This window comes from Saccopteryx bilineata, chromosome 3, assembly GCF_036850765.1.
Source record: "Saccopteryx bilineata isolate mSacBil1 chromosome 3, mSacBil1_pri_phased_curated, whole genome shotgun sequence".
Classification (NCBI taxonomy): Eukaryota; Metazoa; Chordata; class Mammalia; order Chiroptera; family Emballonuridae; genus Saccopteryx; species Saccopteryx bilineata.
Genome location: NC_089492.1, coordinates 246,944,350 through 246,963,923, shown reverse-complemented (window position 1 = coordinate 246,963,923; position 19,574 = coordinate 246,944,350). Strand labels below are relative to the sequence as shown.

The following is a 19,574-nucleotide window of genomic DNA, read 5'->3' as shown; positions in this document are numbered from 1 at the left end:
TGAAGGATACAAGAATCTGAGTGCTTCAATCATTAATGGTAAAGGCCACACTGAATAAACTAGGATTAAAAACAAGTGTGTTCTGGGAACTGATTTCGCAAACCATTCTACTACAGTACTCTAATCAATAGATTTATATTATAAATGAAAATAAAAAAAAAACCTCTTCAAGTGTTTCAAAGTTAATTTTAAAGGTCATGTAAGAAAATCAGAATTATAAATTCTAAAACATTTATAGCTTAAATTTAGTTTTGTTTTTTTTTTGAGAGAGAGGAAGGGAGAGAGCTGAGTAGCATCACCTCAGTTGCATCACTTGTTCACGGATTGTTTCTCATACATGTCTTGACAGGGGGTGGTGGTGGTGAGATCTCAAGCCAAGCCAGGGATGCCTTGCTCAAGCCAGTGGTCTTCGAGTTTTGAACCTGGGACCTCAGTGTCCCAGGTCAACACTCTAACCACTGTGCAACCTGGGTTAAGCAAATTTGGTTTTTCTTGATTTTGACCAATATATTGATACTTAATGCCAGCTGCCTTCCCTAGCTTTGGGTACCGAACACTGACTGTAACATTTTGCTTGTTATAAACAAACACAAATTAATTATAGGACTAGGCTTTTAACTCTGTTTAATATGGAATAGAAAGGAAGGCAGAGAGTCCAAATGGTCACTTTGCTGCAGAGTGGTCACTTTGCTGCAGCCCCTTTGTATGACTCTCTGAGAGGGCTAATGGTCATTCCTTCTGTACTCCCTACAATGTCACAGGTACCAGAGAGCCAAAGACAGAAGAGGACCAAAGAGTTTTTTATAAAGTAATGTAAACAATCCTTACCTCAGCACTTGGTGATCCAAGCAGAATATCAATGATAAAATCAGCAACACAGGGCAAGTTATAGAAAGAGGCTAATGGTAAGAATAGGGAGAATTGGGGGCAGGGGGAAAATTAAGTTAGGAAATGCATTTTAAAATTTTCAAAAATTTTGAATAATTCCTTAAGCTTAACTATAGCAGAAATTCATCTCTTCTACATGGAACTGAGTTCAGAACTTTCAACAACTCCTTCACGTCTGTGAGTTTCTGAAGTGCTCAAGAGCAGAACCACATCTTGGTCCTCTTCCTACCTCCACATTTTAGTACAATGCCTCACACATACCAGTTACAGAATAAGTATGTCTCGCTTTTATAAACTATCAATATTTGTGAACTATAAAATATATACTACTATAAACTTAAAAATGATAATATTTTTATCTTTATTTGAAAATACCTAAAAAATCAAACAATTCTAGGAAAATTAAACTAAGTATGACATGTTCAAAAGCATGTCATGACATACTTCTCATATATAAATCTTCAAAAGATTTTTGCTCAAAGTAAATAATTTTGGATATTATTATGATGTGCCATAAATGTCTAACCTTTATGTTTATTTTGATTATCTTACATAATGAATTTGGATGTTAAAGTAAATGTATAATGATCATTGATTCTACATAACAGGCAGCCTGAATCAGTAATAACAGTAAAGAACAGAGCTCATAAGTGTTGGCACACTTTTTAAGAGTGGAGCTGTTAGGACTTCATTCTTGAATAAATATTTATGGAGGGCCTAACACACATGGGGCAGTGTTTGGGTATGAAGACTCAGTAGGGAACAAAATGGACAAAAGACTCCATCCTTGTGGAGCTTCTGGTCTAGTTGTGGAAGGGTGGGTGACAATGAACATTACAAGTAAGGTCCTGGCTGGTTTGCTCAGTGGTAGAGTGTGGGCTAGGCTTGTGGATGTCCCAGGTTTGATTTCCGGTTAGGAAACACAGGAGAAGTGACCATCTGCTTCTCCACCCTTCTCCCTCTCTCTTCTTTCTCTCTTCCCCTTCCCTCAGTTGGAGCAAGTTGGCCCAGGTGCTGAAGATGGCTCCATGGCCTTGCCACAGGCCCTAAAACAGCTCGGTTGCCGAGCAATGCAGCAGTGGCCCCAGATGGGCAGAGTATTGCCTGGTATGGGGTTTGCCAGGTGGATCCCAGTCAGAGGCATGCAGGAGTCTGTCTCTCTGCCTCCCTGCTCCTCACTTAAAGAAGAAAAAAAAAGAACATGACAAGTAAGTAGATTATATTATGTGCTATAAAGTGGTAAATGAAATAGTAAAAAATAAGGTGAGAGGTTTAGGTGGTGCTGGGGTGAGGGGAGTGTTGTGATTTCTTTATAAAAGTGACATGTAGGAAATGAGGAGAGAGCCGTGTAGATGGCAGAAGAACAAACCAGGAGGCGAAGGCAGCCAGTGCAAGGGCTTGTGGCAGGAATGTACCTGGAATACTGGGGAATATCAAGGAGGCCAGGGTGGCTGAAGCACAGTGAGTGAGGGGAAGAGTAGGAGAAGATGAAGGCACACAGGTATCAAGGGGTCAACTGTGTCAGACCTTAAGAGCCTTACTGAAGACTTGGCTTTTACTTTGTGTGAACTGAGAAGCCACTGCAAGGCTTTAAATAGAGGAGTGATAGGATCTGTGCACACTCGGGTTACTGTGTGGAGAATAAACTGCAACGGTGAAAGCCAGGTGCTTAGTTAGGGCACTATGGCTATGATCAAAGTAAGAGATGATGGCAGATCAGAGGGTAATAATAGTGAAGGGGTAGAATCTAGATAAAGTTTGAAGGAAGATATGCTGACAGGTTAGAAGTGGGGTGTAAAAAAAAGAAATTGAGGATGATTCCAAGGTTTTGGGCAGAGCAAAACTGCTAATAAAAAGTTGGGAAAACTCTTGGTTGACATGGGCCAGATCAATAGTTCAGTTCAGACATATTTAGTTTGGGAACTCTATTTGATATCCAAGTGCAGATGACAAGGGTGTGGTCCAGGCTATAGATGAAAATTTAGTTATCAGCATATGGAAGGAATTTAAAGCTGTAAAATGGGTAAAATCACCCAGAGAATGAGTGTAGACAGAGAGGAGACAGTGATGAGGGAAGGGGTCCTGTGCGTTCTAACAGGAAAGGTATGGTTAACAATAGCCCCACTTTGCTAAAGCCAACAATCAAGTTAAAAAGGCAAATCTTAAGTTTCATGATTTTTAAGTGGAGTCCATATCAGCTTAGGAACTGGTATATAATTCTATAGTTTATGAACTACTGCCTTTTATAGTACCTACTGTGGAACCTTGTATATATAAGGTGCTCAATAAATACTCAAAATTTACCTACTCTAGCATTATTCTTACCTATTCTACATGCCAATTTTCTCCCTTTTTCATTTCCATTAATATGACCTTACTTATAGAGGACTGTAAATAATTCCCAACAGAAAGCGGGCCTCTCTCTAAAGAAGATGAATCATAGGCAGCCCCTGCCCCATACCCAGCTGCTGGCTCCGAAGCTGCAGGCAGGTAACCAGAAGAGACAAAGCCTCCCCAGCGATCAGGGAGTCCTTGGCTGACACGGACTGCTGTCGCACACAGATGCCTGCGTGCAGGGCAACCGGGTCTCCTTCACTTCCAGAGCTGCAGTTGCTTCCTGCAAATGGGCAAGCAGAAGGTTACTATGGATCCTACAGGAAAGGTAGGATATTCTAATATTCTTTTAATGCGTTCCAGAATCCTCAAGTGAAATTAAATAGTTCAAGAAGACACTTTGATCTAAGACAGAAGAGAGATTTAATGACTTAATCACTTTATGTGACCCCCAACTGTTTTGTACATAAAAAACATTTCAAGGCACTAAAAACGTGTTTATGAGGCAAAACTAATTTTAGGTGACAGAAGTAAGAGTGCAATTTTGGAGGCAAGAGGGAATCTTCCTGGGATGTTAGAAATGTTCCTTATCTTGAATTACACACATTTCTGCACTTTATTGTATGTATGTCACAAATTTAAAAAATTTTATTGTTGCTCCCTGGCCGGTGGCTCAGTGGCTAGTGGGTCAGCCTGGCCTATAGACATCCCAGGTTTGATTCCTGGTCAGGGCACACAGGAGAAGCAACCATCTGCTTCTCCCCCCCCACACACACACACTCCCTCTCCCCTTTCACTTCCTCTTCTCCTCCCACAGCCAGTGGCTTGATTGGTTTGAGTGTGGCTGTTGGTGCATAGGATAGCTCCACTGGAACGTATCGGCCTTAGGTGTTAAAAATAGCTCAGTACTCAAGCATCAGCCCCAGATGGGGTTGCCAAAGTGGATCCTGATTGGGGCGATTGTGGGAGCCTGCCTCACTATCTCTCTACCTTTCCTCTTAAAAGAAATTATTATTGAGGTTTACACACACATAGATTGAGCAGGGAAACCGAATGACACTGAAAAGGAAAGCTATTTATACAGGCCTCACAGAAAATAAATGGCTGAACCAAGAAAATGATGTTTTCAGGTAGGAATTCTAGATGAATCTTTATTATAGCCACAATTACTGGCCTCCTGACATTTTACACTCAGCAAGATAAAAACCATTTGATTTGGTTTTTCCACTTATTCTGTGTTTATAAATGTTTTTTCTTCTTAAATGAAGTGTGATGGACATACAGTAATGTGCACAAATCTTAAGTGTATAGTTTGATGGATTTTTTTTTTTTTTGAGAGTGTGAGAGAGAGACAGGAAGGGAGAGAGAAGGTGAAAAGCATCAACTCGTAGCTGCTTTCACTTTAGTTGTAAATTGAACTTCTCATACTGCCTTGACCGGGGCCGTGCCAATGTCCCCTTGCTCAGGCCAGTGACCTTGGGCTTTTCATGCTGACAGGTTTTGGGCTTAAGCTGGTGAGCTTTGGGATTGTGTGGACAATTCCTCCACTCAAGCCAGTGACCCTGCACTGATGACCCTGTGCTCTGGGTTGGTGACCTTGGGGCTTCGAACCAGCGACCTCAATGTTCTGGGTCAATGCTTTATCCACTGCACCACCACCGGTCAGGCTGATCAATTTTTATTGATGCTTAAGAGCAAGAGAAAAGGCTTTCTCTTTTTATGACTCTAAACAACCTACAGAGATGATTCTTACAGCTCTTCATTGCCCAATGTTCTAATTACTTTATCCTTTTTAATCGGTACCTGAACTGCTGAGCCTGTTTCGAATTCCAGCAGGAAACAGGGAATTACTCTCTTTAATTGGCTGGCTACTCCCAACGAGGTCAAGTCGTCCTGCAGCAGCAGCCCATGAGAGTCTCATGAAACAAGCCACAGTAGAAGTGAAGTCATTTACTTCCATTGTCTAAAGAAGCATGGAAAGAGTGTTATGAGGAAAGGCAGTACTGAAGCACATTCCACCGGCTTTTATAATCCTCTTACTGGTCTCAGTTTTGTGAGCCTCTTTCACCCCCAAAATTATCAAGAGTAGTGGTTTTCCACCTTTTTATACTTGGGGACTGGTGAAAATAAGAGAATTATACTGCTCACAAAAATTAGGAGATATTTCAAAATGAATATAAAACTATAAAATATCCCCTAATTCTTGTGAGCAGTGTATATAAGCAGATTTGACTAAGATCACTGGGTCTATAACCTTCATCCATCAGGGTGGTTAACTCCTTTGCGGGGCTGGCAGGAAATTTCTGGTGGACCTGTCCGTGGACCAGCGGTTGAAAAACACTGATCAGGAGGACCACTTTTTATGCTGCTATGCTGTCCAAAGATTTTCATTATGTCTCTGCTACCTGTAAAACAAAGACTCTGGTCTCCATGAACTGGCTTTAAATGACCTGCCATCAGTTTGTTTTTACTGTTTTCCCCCTTCCCCACACTGCATTTTGGCCTGGTGAATGACCATGTGCCCTCCCATGAGGCTCTGCTTTTCTCTAACTTCGCTCACAACCCTCCTTTTGCTCCAACAACTCTTCTTTCCAGCTCTCCATACTTAGCACCACATACCTAATCCTTATCTGTTCTTCAAGGCCAATTTCAAATGCTACCTCCTACATAAAATCATCCATGATAGCCACAAGTTAAGGTAATTATTCTACTTTCTCTGAAGGCCCATAGAAGTTTTTACCTTTGGAGTTCTCATAACACTTGACATTGTCCACTTTCAATTATAGTTATTTCTGCACTAGTGGTCTCTCTCTTACCATAAATTCCTTTAAGGCAATATTTATATCAATATTCAATTACGTCTGAATGGCCTCTTCCCACAACCAGTCCTTTCTAAATAGGAGGTACTTAATAATTCTTGAGCACACAAATCACTTACTTGTATTGCAACTCGTGCAGCAGGGATGATTTCCTCAACCCTGATAGAAGACCTATCAGACACTGACAACTGTCTGTAGGATGACTTTTCTGGGGTACCACACAAGGACATCTGCCTGCTCGTCTGCCGGCTGACGTTTCGGAATGGGCGAGAAGAAAGTGCTTCTATGCCATCCTTGGTGAGGTCTTCATCTAATAACGTGGGCATAGTTTGTCCAACAAGTAAAAATCTTAAAAGGAAATAAAAAGGTAGACTCATTCAAACTCATATCATAGTATTTATTTATTTTGTATTTTTCTGAAGCTGGAAACGGGGAGAGACAGACTCCCGCATGCGCCCGACCGGGATTCACCCGGCACGCCCACCAGGGGCGATGCTCTGCCCACCAGGGGGCGATGCTCTGCCCCTCCGGGGCGTCGCTCTGCCACGACTAGAGCCACTCTAGCGCCTGGGACAGAGGCCAAGGAGCCATCCCCAGCGCCCGGGCCATCTTTGCTCCAATGGAGCCTTGGCTGCAGGAGGGGAAGAGAGAGACAGAGAGGAAGGAGTGGGGGTGGAGAAGCAAATGGGCGCTTCTCCTATGTGCCCTGGTCGGGAATCAAACCCGGGTCCCCCGCACGCCAGGCCGACGCTCTACCGCTGAGCCAACCGGCCAGGGTCATATCATAGTATTTAAAATGACGGGATTAGTAAGAAAAGTAAAAGTCAAGTATTGCCTTGTGAGATTAAGGCAGTATATTAACATACCTTGCGAGCTGTAGACAGATAGAATAAACTCCCTGCCTTGTTTCGTAGTCAACTTCTGATGGGATGGAGTCCCTCTGCATGACATTTACAACCAAACTTTAAAAAAGAGAAAAAAGGCAGAATATTAAAGACTATTTCTTTCCTAAGAAATTTTCTGTAATTGAATTGCTAATAAATATTATTAATGACTCTAAATTTCTACAAGATCCTTATATATAAAACGAATCATACATATCTTTATCACAATGATTTCTTATGATGCCTATAACCTTCCTGGTCCATTTAGAATTAAGACTCATTGTTAAGCCAAAGAAAGATACCCAAGATAGAGTGTTTCTTAGTTCCCCTTCCCACTAACTGGTTTGGGTTCACTGAGGTACCAGTAGAACTATCAATTCAAAAATATATCTAGAATTGGTGTATTCAATAAAGCTTGTTTTTCACAACCACTATAGCCTACTGCAGAAGCTTCCTAACTGTTCTCCTTGCTTCCATTCTTGATGCTCCACCTCCAAAATCTAGTCTCAAGAGATCACTTAGAGTGAGCCTTTTAAAATGTAAGTCAGACCACGACCTCTTCCTCTGTACAACATCCTCTAAAGGCTTCCTACTTCCTACAGAAAAAAGGCAATCTTCACAGTAGCCTGTAAGATCTCACATAGCCTGACCTCCAATATGTCTGTAACCTTTCATCCCTCTGCCTCCTGCCCTGCTCTGCCCCAACCACAGTGGCCTCCTGCTGGTCCCTGCAGACACCGGGTCAGTCCTGCTAAGGGGCAGCAGCTGCTCCTACGGACAGCTTTCCTCAGGTGTCTGTCTCAGGGTCTCGCTCCCATACCTCCTTCAAGTCTCTGTAAAATGTCACTCAATCAGTGAAGGTTTCCCTGACCATTCTGCTGAAAATCACCCTCTCCATCCCTTCTTCCTTGTCTTATTTTTCTCTATAGCTCTTATCACCACCTGATATACACTTGTACTTTTACTTTCGCCGTTGTTGTTTGTCTCCCCCACACCCTCTGACAGTACGTTTCACGAAGCCATGGCTTGTCTAATCTAGTCACTGCTCTGTTCCCTGTGCTTAGAATAATCCCAGCATGTAAATTAACACACATATAAGAAGCCAGGATAAAATGCCTTTACTATCACAGCTCTATATTTGGCCAAGTAACTGAAATGAGTTGTTATAAGAATGTTTCTGCAACACTGAACAAAGAACAAAACTACATGTGTGCTAGGCCTTCATGTGCTTGGGCACTCCTTCAGCTCTGTTTCTCACCCCCTTTGTTTCTTCATGGTCTCAGTCAATTTCTCTTCCCTTCAAGGCCTCTGAACAGGATTTCTTCCACTATCTCATGCTCAAACTTCCAGCTGGTTTTCACTCATGGAGGAAATGGTATGCCTACTTCCTCCTAGAGCAGGGGTCCCCAAACTTTTTACACAGGAGGCCAGTTCACTGTCCCTCAAACCATTGGAAGGCCGGACTCTAAAAAAAAAACTATGGGCCCTGGCCGGTTGGCTCAGTGGTAGAGCGTCGGCCTGGTGTGCAGGAGTCCCAGGTTCGAGCGCCCATCTGCTTCTCCACCCCTCCCCCTCTCCTTCCTCTCTGTCTCTCTCTTCCCCTCCCGCAGCTGAGGCTCCATTGGAGCAAAGATGGCCCGGGCACTGATTATGGCTCCGTGGCCTCTGCCTCAGGCGCTAGAGTGGCTCTGGTCGCAAAAGAGCGACGCCTCGGATGGGCAGAGCAACGCCCCCTGGTGGGCATGCCGGGTGGATCCCGGTCAGGTGAATGCGGGAGTCTGTCTGACTGCCTCCCCGTTTCCAGCTTCGGAAAAAAAGACAAAACAAAAAACAAAAAAAGCCCCCAAAACAAAAAAAAAACAAACTATGAACAAATCCCTATGTACACTGCATATATCTTATTTTAAAGTAAAAAAACAAAATGGGAACAAATACAATATTTAAAATAAAGAACAAGTAAATTTAAATCAACAAACTGACCAGTATTTCAATGGGAACTATGGGTCTGCTTTTGACTAATGAGATGGTCAATGTCTGGTTCCATATTTGTCACTGCTAGCCGTAACAAGTGATATGACGCGCTTCCGGAGCCGTGATACGTGCGTCCCGCATCACCGGAAGTAGTACTGTATGTGAGTGATGTCGTGCTTTGCGCCACCGCCACATAGAGTACTCTCACTGACCACCAATGAAAGAGGTGCCCTTTCCAAAAGTGCAGCGGGGGCCAGATAAATGGCCTCAGGGGGCCGCATGAGGCCTGCGGGGTCGTAGTTTGGGGACCCCTTTCCTAGAGCAACTCTCCTTTCAACTGCAGTAGAACTCAGCCCCTCAATCAATCATTTCCCTTTCATCTTTATTCTTGTCTTCTTCACTGGCCCCTTTTAGTCGGCTACAACGAGAATGAAGTCTTCTCCAAGTTATAATTAAAACAGAAAAAGCAAACTTTCCCCTTAGTTATTCTTCCCATCAAAGTACTGTCACTCCCCTTTTGTCACTCATTGTAAAGCAGAGAGGTCCCCTAATGGATTCTACTTCCCATTCTTACACTTGCCACTCAACTCTGTCAGCTGCTTGTACCTCAATGGCTGTACTCACACACTGATGCCTCCCCTAAATCTCTAACACCACACTCCTCTTCTCTCGAGAGCATCATGTCCAAACCATCTACTTCACACAGCTCACAGGGGCCTCATGCAATGGAATTCATTTCTCTTGACTTGCTGTTTCCTCCATTTCCTTCCATGTTTATTCCCCTGAAGGACCAGAGAGTCACCATTTACCCACTTTCCCAAGCTAGAAATTATAGGGCAACTCTATAACTGTTCCTACCATCATCATATATCAAGGTTTCAAGACTTGCCTATTTTACCTCATAAATGCCCTTCTACCACTGCCCTAAATTAGAGCCTGTCATCTCTTCTCTGGACCACTGTCACAGCTCTTAACGGCTCTTCCTGTCTCTCCCACTTCTATTCTTCACTGCTGCCAGAGTAGTGTTCTAGGTAACTCCTGGCTTAGAAACTTCCTGTTTTTTCATGGTATACAAGATAATGTTGAAATTCCTCAGTGTGACCTATACTTCCTCATGTATTTCTCTCTCTTACCCTTGGCATTAGCCTCACCAGGCAACTGCAGTTCCCAAGCGAGGCCACGTACTTCAAAGCTTCACTGTCCCCACCCCGCCTCTGGCTCAGCATGCCCTTGCCCTCCGTACTCACCTAGCGAATGACTATTCATTTCACAATTCCCAGCTCAAATGTCACTTTCTGTGAAGCATTTCCTACTTTTACGACCCCAAACAAATTTAATCAATTTAACCACTACCTTTTTCCCTAACCTGCACTTTCTCAAAACACTTCCTATAAGTCTTTGTATTAAAAATTATAACAACTGTCAAACCACGAGCCTCTCAATGGTAGAGGTAACACCCAATTTATCTTTGCATCCTCCGAATTAATGCTTCACACAACAGGGACTACTAAGAATCAAATTCACCTTCTCACAAACTATTGTGGGAATTAACAGAAACTAATACAGTCTCCCTTCCTCTTCCTGAGAATTTCCCCACTACCAGCAGGAAAAAAGACATGCTTCTTTAAGCTTTCCGAATAATCAAAAGTCATAAAGTGAATTAAAATGTTCCAACGACTGAAACATCATTCCTTTTTATTATAACTCATAATGCTTCACATAATACCCTGTAGTTATATAAGCAAGGCTTGGCAAGAGAAGATAATGAAAGTAATACAATCATTTTCTGCAGTTCACGTAACGTTATATTGAAAGCTAACCTCAAACCTCCTGCTCTGAGGAAGTTCTCACAGAAGGATTTTGCACAGTTTCTTGCCATGTCATCATCAGCTGTTGGCATGAGTTTGGAGCTTAGAACCTTGGAAATAGATAAACACAATTAATTACCCCAACATTTCCAGCAAAAATTACTCCTTTAGTAAATAAAATAATCAGACAACTCAAGTCACAATCTCTTTAAATGCTGCATGCTATTTTTCCTCCAGAAGTACAAGGAGGCTGATGTTTCACAAATAATCACATTTTCCAAGTTCTATTTACTTAGCAAGAAATACCTTTTTTGAAGAAAGCTGATGTGTTGTTCTTTTCATGACACTAGCAGACAAGAATGTCTCAGTCTCCCAGGTTTAGATAAGAACAGACACATTATATAATATGCTAGAAGTGTTCTTGAAAAAGTATATAAACTGTTTTATAAAACAGTCCATTTACTAAAAATGCTAGATGAGTTCCCCACTAGTGATTCCAACTTTTTCTACTCACTGAACATTTACAATGTATGAGGTGTAAGATGAGGTGCTTCACATACATTACCTCTTCATCTCACCATAGATAGCATATGTATTTTACTTGACAGGTAAAGACTATGACCTGAGAGGGTTCGTGACCTCCCATTCAAGGTCACATGGTTAGAAGTCAAATCCAGTTGTGACTCACCCTAATATCCAAGCCCCTTTTATGACACTGTCACACCTATCTAAAGGAAAGCTGAACTGAGTCTTTTGTTATGGCAGAGGATTGTTTAACTATAGTATGAGACTACAAATCTAGTTCATCTTCTGGTTTTACCCCTTACGAGCTGAAAAGGCTCAGGCATATAAGTTTCCTTTCTGCCTCAGTTTTCTTATCTGCTAAACTGGGATAATAATTACACCTTTACCAGAGGATTGTTTGGAGTAAATAAGGTAACACAAGCTTAAGGTACTTAGTATAATGAACTGGCACAAAACAGGTACTCAGTAAAGAATTGCTTACTTAGTTATTATGATTAAAATTTTTTTTAGAAGATTCATTGCCTCAATTACCCCAAGGTTTTAAACTAGATGTAGTTCTATTTTTAAATAAAAAAAAATTCTGCTCCAAGAACCAATGGGGGTTTTATGAGTTTAAACTTTTAATGTGGGATGTTTTCTTTTAAAAATATATCCCACATAGGTGGGATATAAAACTGAGACTTATAGACATAGAAAACAGTGAAATGGTTACCTGGGGGGAGGGAAATAAAGAGGGACAAATATGCGGTGACAGAAAATGATTTGACTTTGGGTGATGGGCATACAATGCAATCGATAGTTCAAATGCTATAGAAATGTTTATCTGAAACCTATATACTCTTACTGATCAGTCACCTCATTAAATTTAATTAAAAAAAAAAGAGATGCTTTTTTCCTAAATTGCCTTTAGGAAACAGTTTTGTCAGCCCTGGATTATGAGCACTACACAGGAAAATAAAACCCCTCTGTAATTCTAATCCCTCCTGACTGTCAACAGCCACTGTACACACTTAATGAACATAAATTCAGTGAAAATGAAATGTTTCTTTGAAGGAATGGGTATGTGGACTATCCACTTTGAAGTTTCCTAGTAAGCAAATATAAGTTAAAGATCAAAATGCAAGGAATTTAACCTTTCAGGTAACAGTAAAAATAAGTGCTTTTGGGAGTGTTACATTTGCCAAATGTTTTCTGTTGTCTAAAGGAAAGGAAAATCTACTCAAGGAATTACCAGTTAACAGAAGTCCTAAAATTGTACTGGAGGTATTTATTACTGAGTCCTTCGGTTCTAAGATAGTGCAATCTAGACAGCTGATGACAAGCTAGACCCATTGTTGGACCATTCTGTTTTTCTAGGAGCTCTCAAATGCAGGTGCTAAAATTTATACCTTAACATTTTTGATAATCATTCAAAAGCACATGAGAAATCTTGCAGCAATGAAAAGTTCAAAATTTATAAGCTTAAATTGGCCAAAAATTTCCAAACAATTTTGTTTTAGTATATTATACCTATTTTAAATGCCCACATGAAATAAGGATATGCTTTATTTTAAAAATATTTGCTAAATATTTTCTGCTTTGAATCCAATCTATCTTTTGACAAAAAAAAATTGTTTTCAGGCAAAGATGACATGTTATCACAGCTTGAACATACAAGCAACAAGTAGACCATAAAAATGAATGCATATTATTATATACTCCTAATTAGATTGTCAGATGAAATAAAACTTGGAAAAAAATGGCCAAGCAGGTACCCTTTAGCAATTATGATTTTTAATATGATATAAAAATCTACTCAAGAAAATAATAATTTGATAATTAAGGCTTCTTAGGTATTGGATTCTTTAATAACTGCCTGATAAAATTTACCAGGTCAAAGCAAAATCATCTAGGGTTTTATTTTCTCCAGATTGAACATGGCACAGGGGCTGACCCCTGAGCTCCAGAGCAGCGCTGTTTCTACCTGATCACTTTGCCACATTGCTTTGTTATTGCTTTGCTTTCAGGACTCAGTATATCCAGCCTCCCTGATATCTTATTCATAAGGCCTTGGAATAAACACATTGTCTTTTCAACTTTGACCCTTTAACTATCATGATGACCTATAGATGATAAATAATTAGTAAATATTTACTGACCTAAATTTACTACCTTAAAGCTACTTTGGGGAGATGGGTAATGAAAATTTTATTTTGCTCAAATTCTTCCAATGGCTTTTTAAAAACTTTGAAATAATAATGTTAAGATGCCTTCTGACAAACTCCTCATTGTTTCATTAATGTCAACAAATTACAATAGTTTTTAAAAAAAATTAAAATGCACTTAAAAACAAGAAGGCTCAGGATTAATAACTGATATTACACATACACTTGCAAAACTTCTAGAAGAAGATAATGACACATTTTAATAGATAAGGCTTTCTAATTTATTTAGATGCCATTTTGCAAGTATAACAATATATAAATAGGTATAAATTGAAAATAACTTGAACATTTACAAAGGCAAAAATATATTTTAATTTATATTCTATTTTGCGCTTTTCAAAAACTGATTTTTAAATTTGTTTACTTATTTTTGTCATAGGAAAGCATGATTCAGTAAGCCTCCCCTCCAAAAAAAGGAAACAAATAGGATTTCTTTTTTTTTTTTTTTTAGATTTTTATTTATTCATTTTTAGAGAGAGGGGAGAGAGAGAGAAGGGGGAGGAGCAGGAAGCATCAACTCCCATATGTGCCTTGACTGGGCAAGCCCCGGGTTCTGAACCGGCGACCTCAGCGTTCCAGGTCGACGTTTTATCCGCTGCGCCACTACAGGTCAGGCCAAATAGGATTTCTTACCTCTAAATTGTAAAGCACTCTGAAGGTGGACATTCCTGGGGCAAAGGAGCGAAACAGACTTTCCAAAATTGAACTGGCACTCGGTTGATGCTGCTGCTTCGAAGAGAGGGATGGAGATTTTGAAGACTGAGAACTTGTTTCAGACAGCAATGTTTTCTAAGTTTAAAAGAATAAAAGAATTTTCTTAAGTACAAATTTAAAAAAGAAAGATATCTGTACATATTCTAATATTCTTTTCCTTCTCAAAATAATTCACATCAATAGCATCCTCTAAAAATTAATCTTATAAAAATCACATCACTCTATAATGATTAACAAGACATCCAACTCCATCACACAAACTGCAAGTGCTCAACAGCAATATAACCCTATTTTAAGCAATACCAACAAGGTCATCTTAATTAGTGTCTGTTTTTAAAACCTATACTGATAATGAAATTATAAGATTGAAAATGTGGTAGTTTTGGAAATTTTCTAAACTGTACTAGTCAAGTTAATATATAAGCCAAATATGACAAAGGACTGTGTTGATCTAAATGTCAACCACTAAAATATAAAATCTGTAACTTAATTATAAACACTCTGTTCTAAATTAATTTATTCTGAGAATATAAACAACATTATAGATAAAACACTATTTCAATATATACATAAGGGGACAATATCCTAAAAAATAAAATGAAATTTAAGTATCAACAGTGAAAAAATTAAAAGATAAACTATTTATGCTAGCAATTCTAACATAAGCAACAACCATAATCAGAGAAGCATCATGAGAGAAGGATCAAAACTAGAGTATGGTCCTGGACAGGGCACGTTATGTCTCTAGGCTTTGGTCTCCTAACACCCTGGCGGGCAAACTGCGGCTCGCGAGCCACATGCGGCTCTTTGGCCCCTTGAGTGTGGCTCTTCCACAAAATACCACATGCAGGTGCTACCTCGATAAGGAATGTACCTACCTATATAGTTTAGGTTTAAAAAAATTTGGCTCTCTAGAGAAATTTCAATCGTTGTACTGTTGATATTTGGCTCTGTTGACTAATGAGTTTGCCGACCACTATCCTAACATATAGCAAGAAAGCAGAAATAGATGGTATTAAAGCCTTTCTATAGTTTCACAATTTGACATCATTTTTTAGTCTATTTAGATACTGTAAAAGCCAACATGAAGTTCTGATTTCCATTTATAAAGTACTTTTCAAAAGAAGAGAAATCATTATGAAAAAGATATCAAATGACCCTGACATGATTTCATGTTGTATTTTCACTGACTCATGGTATAATATTCCATGCCAGTTAAATAACTATCCAAGATACTCATACCTTTCTCCCTAATGAATCAAGCTGGTCAAGCGCTTCCTGAATGGCTGGATCAGTGGGTATCAGGAGCAGAAGCTTTCGTACTCGTAGAGTTATCCTGAAATTTTTCAAATTTAAATTTTTTTCAGATGAGCCAGTTTCAATTAACAGAGTCATTAAGTATAAGATGTAAAGTAAAACGCACTTCAAGTAAAAGAACAATGCACTTCAAGTGCAAAGTTACTTCATTCCCTAACCTTTATAACTTTCTCTTTGTCAAACTTAATAAATATTTACCGTGGCTCCTCCAGGTTGGCAAGCTGGTAAAGCATGTCGAACACATTGCACACAAGTGCCATCACAACACCAGGGAGGGATTTCTCCTATGGGAAAAAAGGGGAAACATGAATAGAAATTTACAAAAGAATTTTCTTTTTTAAGTAAACCTACCAACAATAAAAATATTAGTTCTGAAAGACTGGCCACTACAAAACTTGAGGGCAGTGCTTATTTGCACTGAAGGACCCATGGGAACACAGAGTCAGGATTGCCAGCCTTCCAGTGTGCTACTCCCTGGGCTCTCTTCTGATACCTGCCTGCTGGTGGAAGCTGTGGTACCAAAGGGCAGGCAGAAGAAGAGAGGTTAAACAGGGGCAAGTGTAATTACTAGAAGGGAGAGTGGGTATGCTGAAAGCTGACGAGAGCTTGTCATGAGGACACAAAGCAATGAGAAACTTAAAAGCAAAATTACAGCAGGATGTATATATAAATATACACACACACACTTATACAATATATAGGCATATGTGTAATCTAAGTTGAGAAAAAGAAGTTACCCTGTTTTTTGCTAATGGTAAGAAGAAAAAATGAATACAAGTACATAGAAGAGATTCAGATATGATCAAAGTACTATTTTCTGATTAGAAGGAATAAGAAACTAGACATTATTACAGAATGTATTTATTTATATAGGGGGAGTTTTTTAATAAATTCAGGATAAATATGAAATAGTGTAAACATGTTAAACTTGAAGATGCTATATACATTGTTATTGTTCCTAATTAACTGTCACAATACCATTCTGAATAAAATTTCTTTCTTAAATTCTTGCTACATACAAGGGTGGGAAAAGTAGGTTTACAGTTGTTTGTATGGAAAATAATAGAATAATAAATAATAATACAAGAAGAAACTATTTTGTGTGCTTACACTGTAAACCTACTTTTGTCCACCCCTACATATAGAGTACTGTATAAGTACTCTATTGTAACTTTAAAAAAAATCCACAATACAGACACTAACCCTGAAGAGTCCTTTGATATCTACAGCAAGGTTATGCTAAGTTAAAAGACACAGTCACACAAAGGTCTGAAAGCCAAGTAAAGAAAGTACTTCAGGGGGCAGTGATCTCCTGAAACATCAAGAAAATGAGGACTGAGATGTGGAAGTGACAGAAAACCTTGACAAGAGCCTGAAAAGAGGATGGCAGAAGAGTTTCAACAACACTTTCAAGGAGCTCTGCTGATTTGGGAGGAGAGAACAGAGCAGGAACTGAAGATGGAACTGAGAGGAAAAGGAAGCTTTTCTATGATGGTAGGAATAACACAGCATGTGTAACTGCTAACGTGAATGACCCAGTAGAAGGAAAACCAATGAAGAGAGATATATGAGAGGAATAGGAAGCAGTAGCCAGGCAGAATGATTCAGGGAACCACAAGAATCTATGGTCCAGAAGACTGATGAATTGTGTGCCTTCTCCCAATTGATGCCCAGTGTTTCTCAGTGATACAATTCTGGAAAGTCAGGATTTGTCTGAGAGAAAAGGACACAATCACCCAAGTCTATAACGGCTAAAGGCAAAACGATTAAAATCTTGTTTTAAAATAGAAATGTCTCCCTCAATACCTGCTCCATGGCATACGAGGAACTAAAAACCCCACTGCTGCTGCTGCTGGAGCTGGTGGAGGAATCTGCTGAGCTCCCGGATGGGGTCCCACTGCCCGAAGTCTTCACCGAAAGAATCTGCTCATCAGAGAAGCCCAGCTGATGGAGTAGCTTTTGATCTTTGTTCACTGTCAGCTGCAAAAAGTGGTTTCTTACTTATTAAGAGGAAAAGGAAAAGGGATGTATTACATCAGGCTAGAGGGCCACAGTTTTTTAAACCTACCAGACTATCATTTGTAAATATCTGTATATTATCCACAGGACAGCACAACTGCTTGGCTATCTTCCACCGGACACTCCCTATGGTTTCATTACTGTGAGCCTGTAAAATAAAATTAAGCATTGTTGTAATGCATTTACTTGCTCATTTAAGCAACTGTAAGTTGCATCTACTGTGTACTGGGCACTGTTCTAGAAGCTGAGAACAGCAAAAAATCAATGACAAGAATCCCAGCCCCACGAGGCTCCCCTTCTGCTGTAAGTAAAAGTCCTATTCCTCACCCCAATTCCTCTCCATCCATCACACATGGAATAAAATCCACAAGTCCTTCTTCCACAGCAGGTCTTCCATTCTTTCTTCTCTTTTCTCAAAGTCACACCAGCCACCTTGCTTGTCATTAATAAGCCAAGCAAACCCCACCCCAGGGCCTATTTACCTGCTGCTCTCTTTGTTTGGAATGTCTTTCCCTAGAAATGACTTGCTCTGTCACTTCATTCAAGTCTGTGTTCAGATCTTCCCGGTCCACCTTTATCTAACATGGTATTTCATGTATAACCATCATCTCTACCAACTTATCCTGCTTTATTCTTATTTATTCTTTGTAACCCTCACCACTACCTGATATTATATGCTTACCTAAGTGTCTGCTTTATACCCCATCAGTTTCCTTTTCATTTCAGGTCTTTATTCTAAATTTGCTTACCAAACAGCTTTTAGAAGAGTCACTCATGCAGATATCTTAATCAATAGGGTTATGAAAAATAACAAGACAATAGGAAAATAGCTGCAGAGCTCAATGTAAACCTACCTCTACAGTGAAGGTATCTTTGGTAGACTCATAGGTAACATTAAGAGTTAAAAGATGTCCATGAAATGAGGCACCGTGAGGTAGAATAGTTCGTGGAACAGAGTAAAAATCCTTGAAAAACATAGTAAAACAAGTCAGATACACAGTGCCACTGTTAAACATCTCAAAAATACACACCTAACACACTGAGTCTAGTTATGGAATGTTCGGTTGCTTTAAAAAAAAGAGAGGCTTACCTCTATAGTGATCACATAACGTTCTGCCAGAAGCAGCAATCTCTCAATGATGACAAGTTTAGTGGATCTAGGGATTAAAAAAAAATTTTAAGACATATTTGAAATGAACTGCTGATTTGAGTTCATTTTCAGTTTGATTCACCAAAACCTCAATCATAGTTAGCACCCACTGGTAAAGACTGAAATTTGCAAAGACTAAATTTCCCTTTAACCCAAGAAGGAAGTAACTCAACCAGGTCACAGCTGTAGCACACAGATGGAACTGGGAGGAGAAGCCTGACTCTCCCTTCAGTTCCTTTCCTGTTTTTCTCTTTCCTCTTCTGTTTCTTTTCAACAGTTGTTCCATAAATAGAGGACCTGGATCTCCTCTAGGTCTCCAGGCCTAACTGTATGTCAATCCACCAAGAATGAAAAAAATCAGTGAGCTTGACTCTCACAATCTTATAACTAAAATATTCCACATAATTCTGTGAACACATGGAATCAACATTCTAAACTGCCTGAAAACTAGCAGACAAATGCAAACCAGAAGTATTCCACAAATAAAAAGTTCTATTTGTTACTTTTTAATGTTTTATTTTTCAATTACAGTTGACATACAATATTATATTAGTTTCAGGTGCACAACTTGGTGATTAGGCATTGATATAACTTACAAAGTGATCACTCTGATAAATTTAGTAACCACCTGGCACCACACATAGTTATTACAATATTACTGACTATATCCCCTATGCTGCACTTTACATCCCATGACTATTATGTAACAACCAATCTGTACTTCTTAATCCCTTCAACTTTTTCACTCATCTAAGCCCCCTCCCATATGGCAACCATCAAAATGTTCTCTTTATCTATGAGTCTGTTTCTATCCTGCTTGTTCATTTACTGTTTCTCAGACTTGACATATTAGTGAAATCATATGGTATTGTCTTTCCCTGTCTGACTTCTTTCACTCAGCACAATGCCCTCTAGGTTTATCCATGTTGTTGCAGATGGCA

The 19,574-nt window shown here is 39.6% G+C and overlaps 1 protein-coding gene across 3 annotated transcripts in view; it reads right to left on the bottom strand.

Annotated features, from left to right (window-relative positions):
• USP24 (ubiquitin specific peptidase 24) overlaps positions 1-19,574 on the bottom strand; it is a 150,625-nt gene that overhangs the window by 53,752 nt on the left and 77,299 nt on the right. For all 3 annotated transcript variants that reach the window (XM_066269088.1, XM_066269089.1, XM_066269090.1), the window contains 13 exons: positions 18,574-18,640; positions 18,338-18,448; positions 17,533-17,631; positions 17,271-17,444; positions 15,663-15,748; positions 15,390-15,483; positions 14,067-14,222; positions 10,717-10,814; positions 6,908-7,003; positions 6,161-6,389; positions 5,026-5,185; positions 3,350-3,505; positions 829-899 (listed from right to left, as the gene is read on the bottom strand). In XM_066269088.1, coding sequence (XP_066125185.1) covers positions 829-899; positions 3,350-3,505; positions 5,026-5,185; positions 6,161-6,389; positions 6,908-7,003; positions 10,717-10,814; positions 14,067-14,222; positions 15,390-15,483; positions 15,663-15,748; positions 17,271-17,444; positions 17,533-17,631; positions 18,338-18,448; positions 18,574-18,640 — 1,597 coding nt within the window. The remainder of the gene's footprint in view (positions 1-828; positions 900-3,349; positions 3,506-5,025; positions 5,186-6,160; positions 6,390-6,907; positions 7,004-10,716; positions 10,815-14,066; positions 14,223-15,389; positions 15,484-15,662; positions 15,749-17,270; positions 17,445-17,532; positions 17,632-18,337; positions 18,449-18,573; positions 18,641-19,574) is intronic.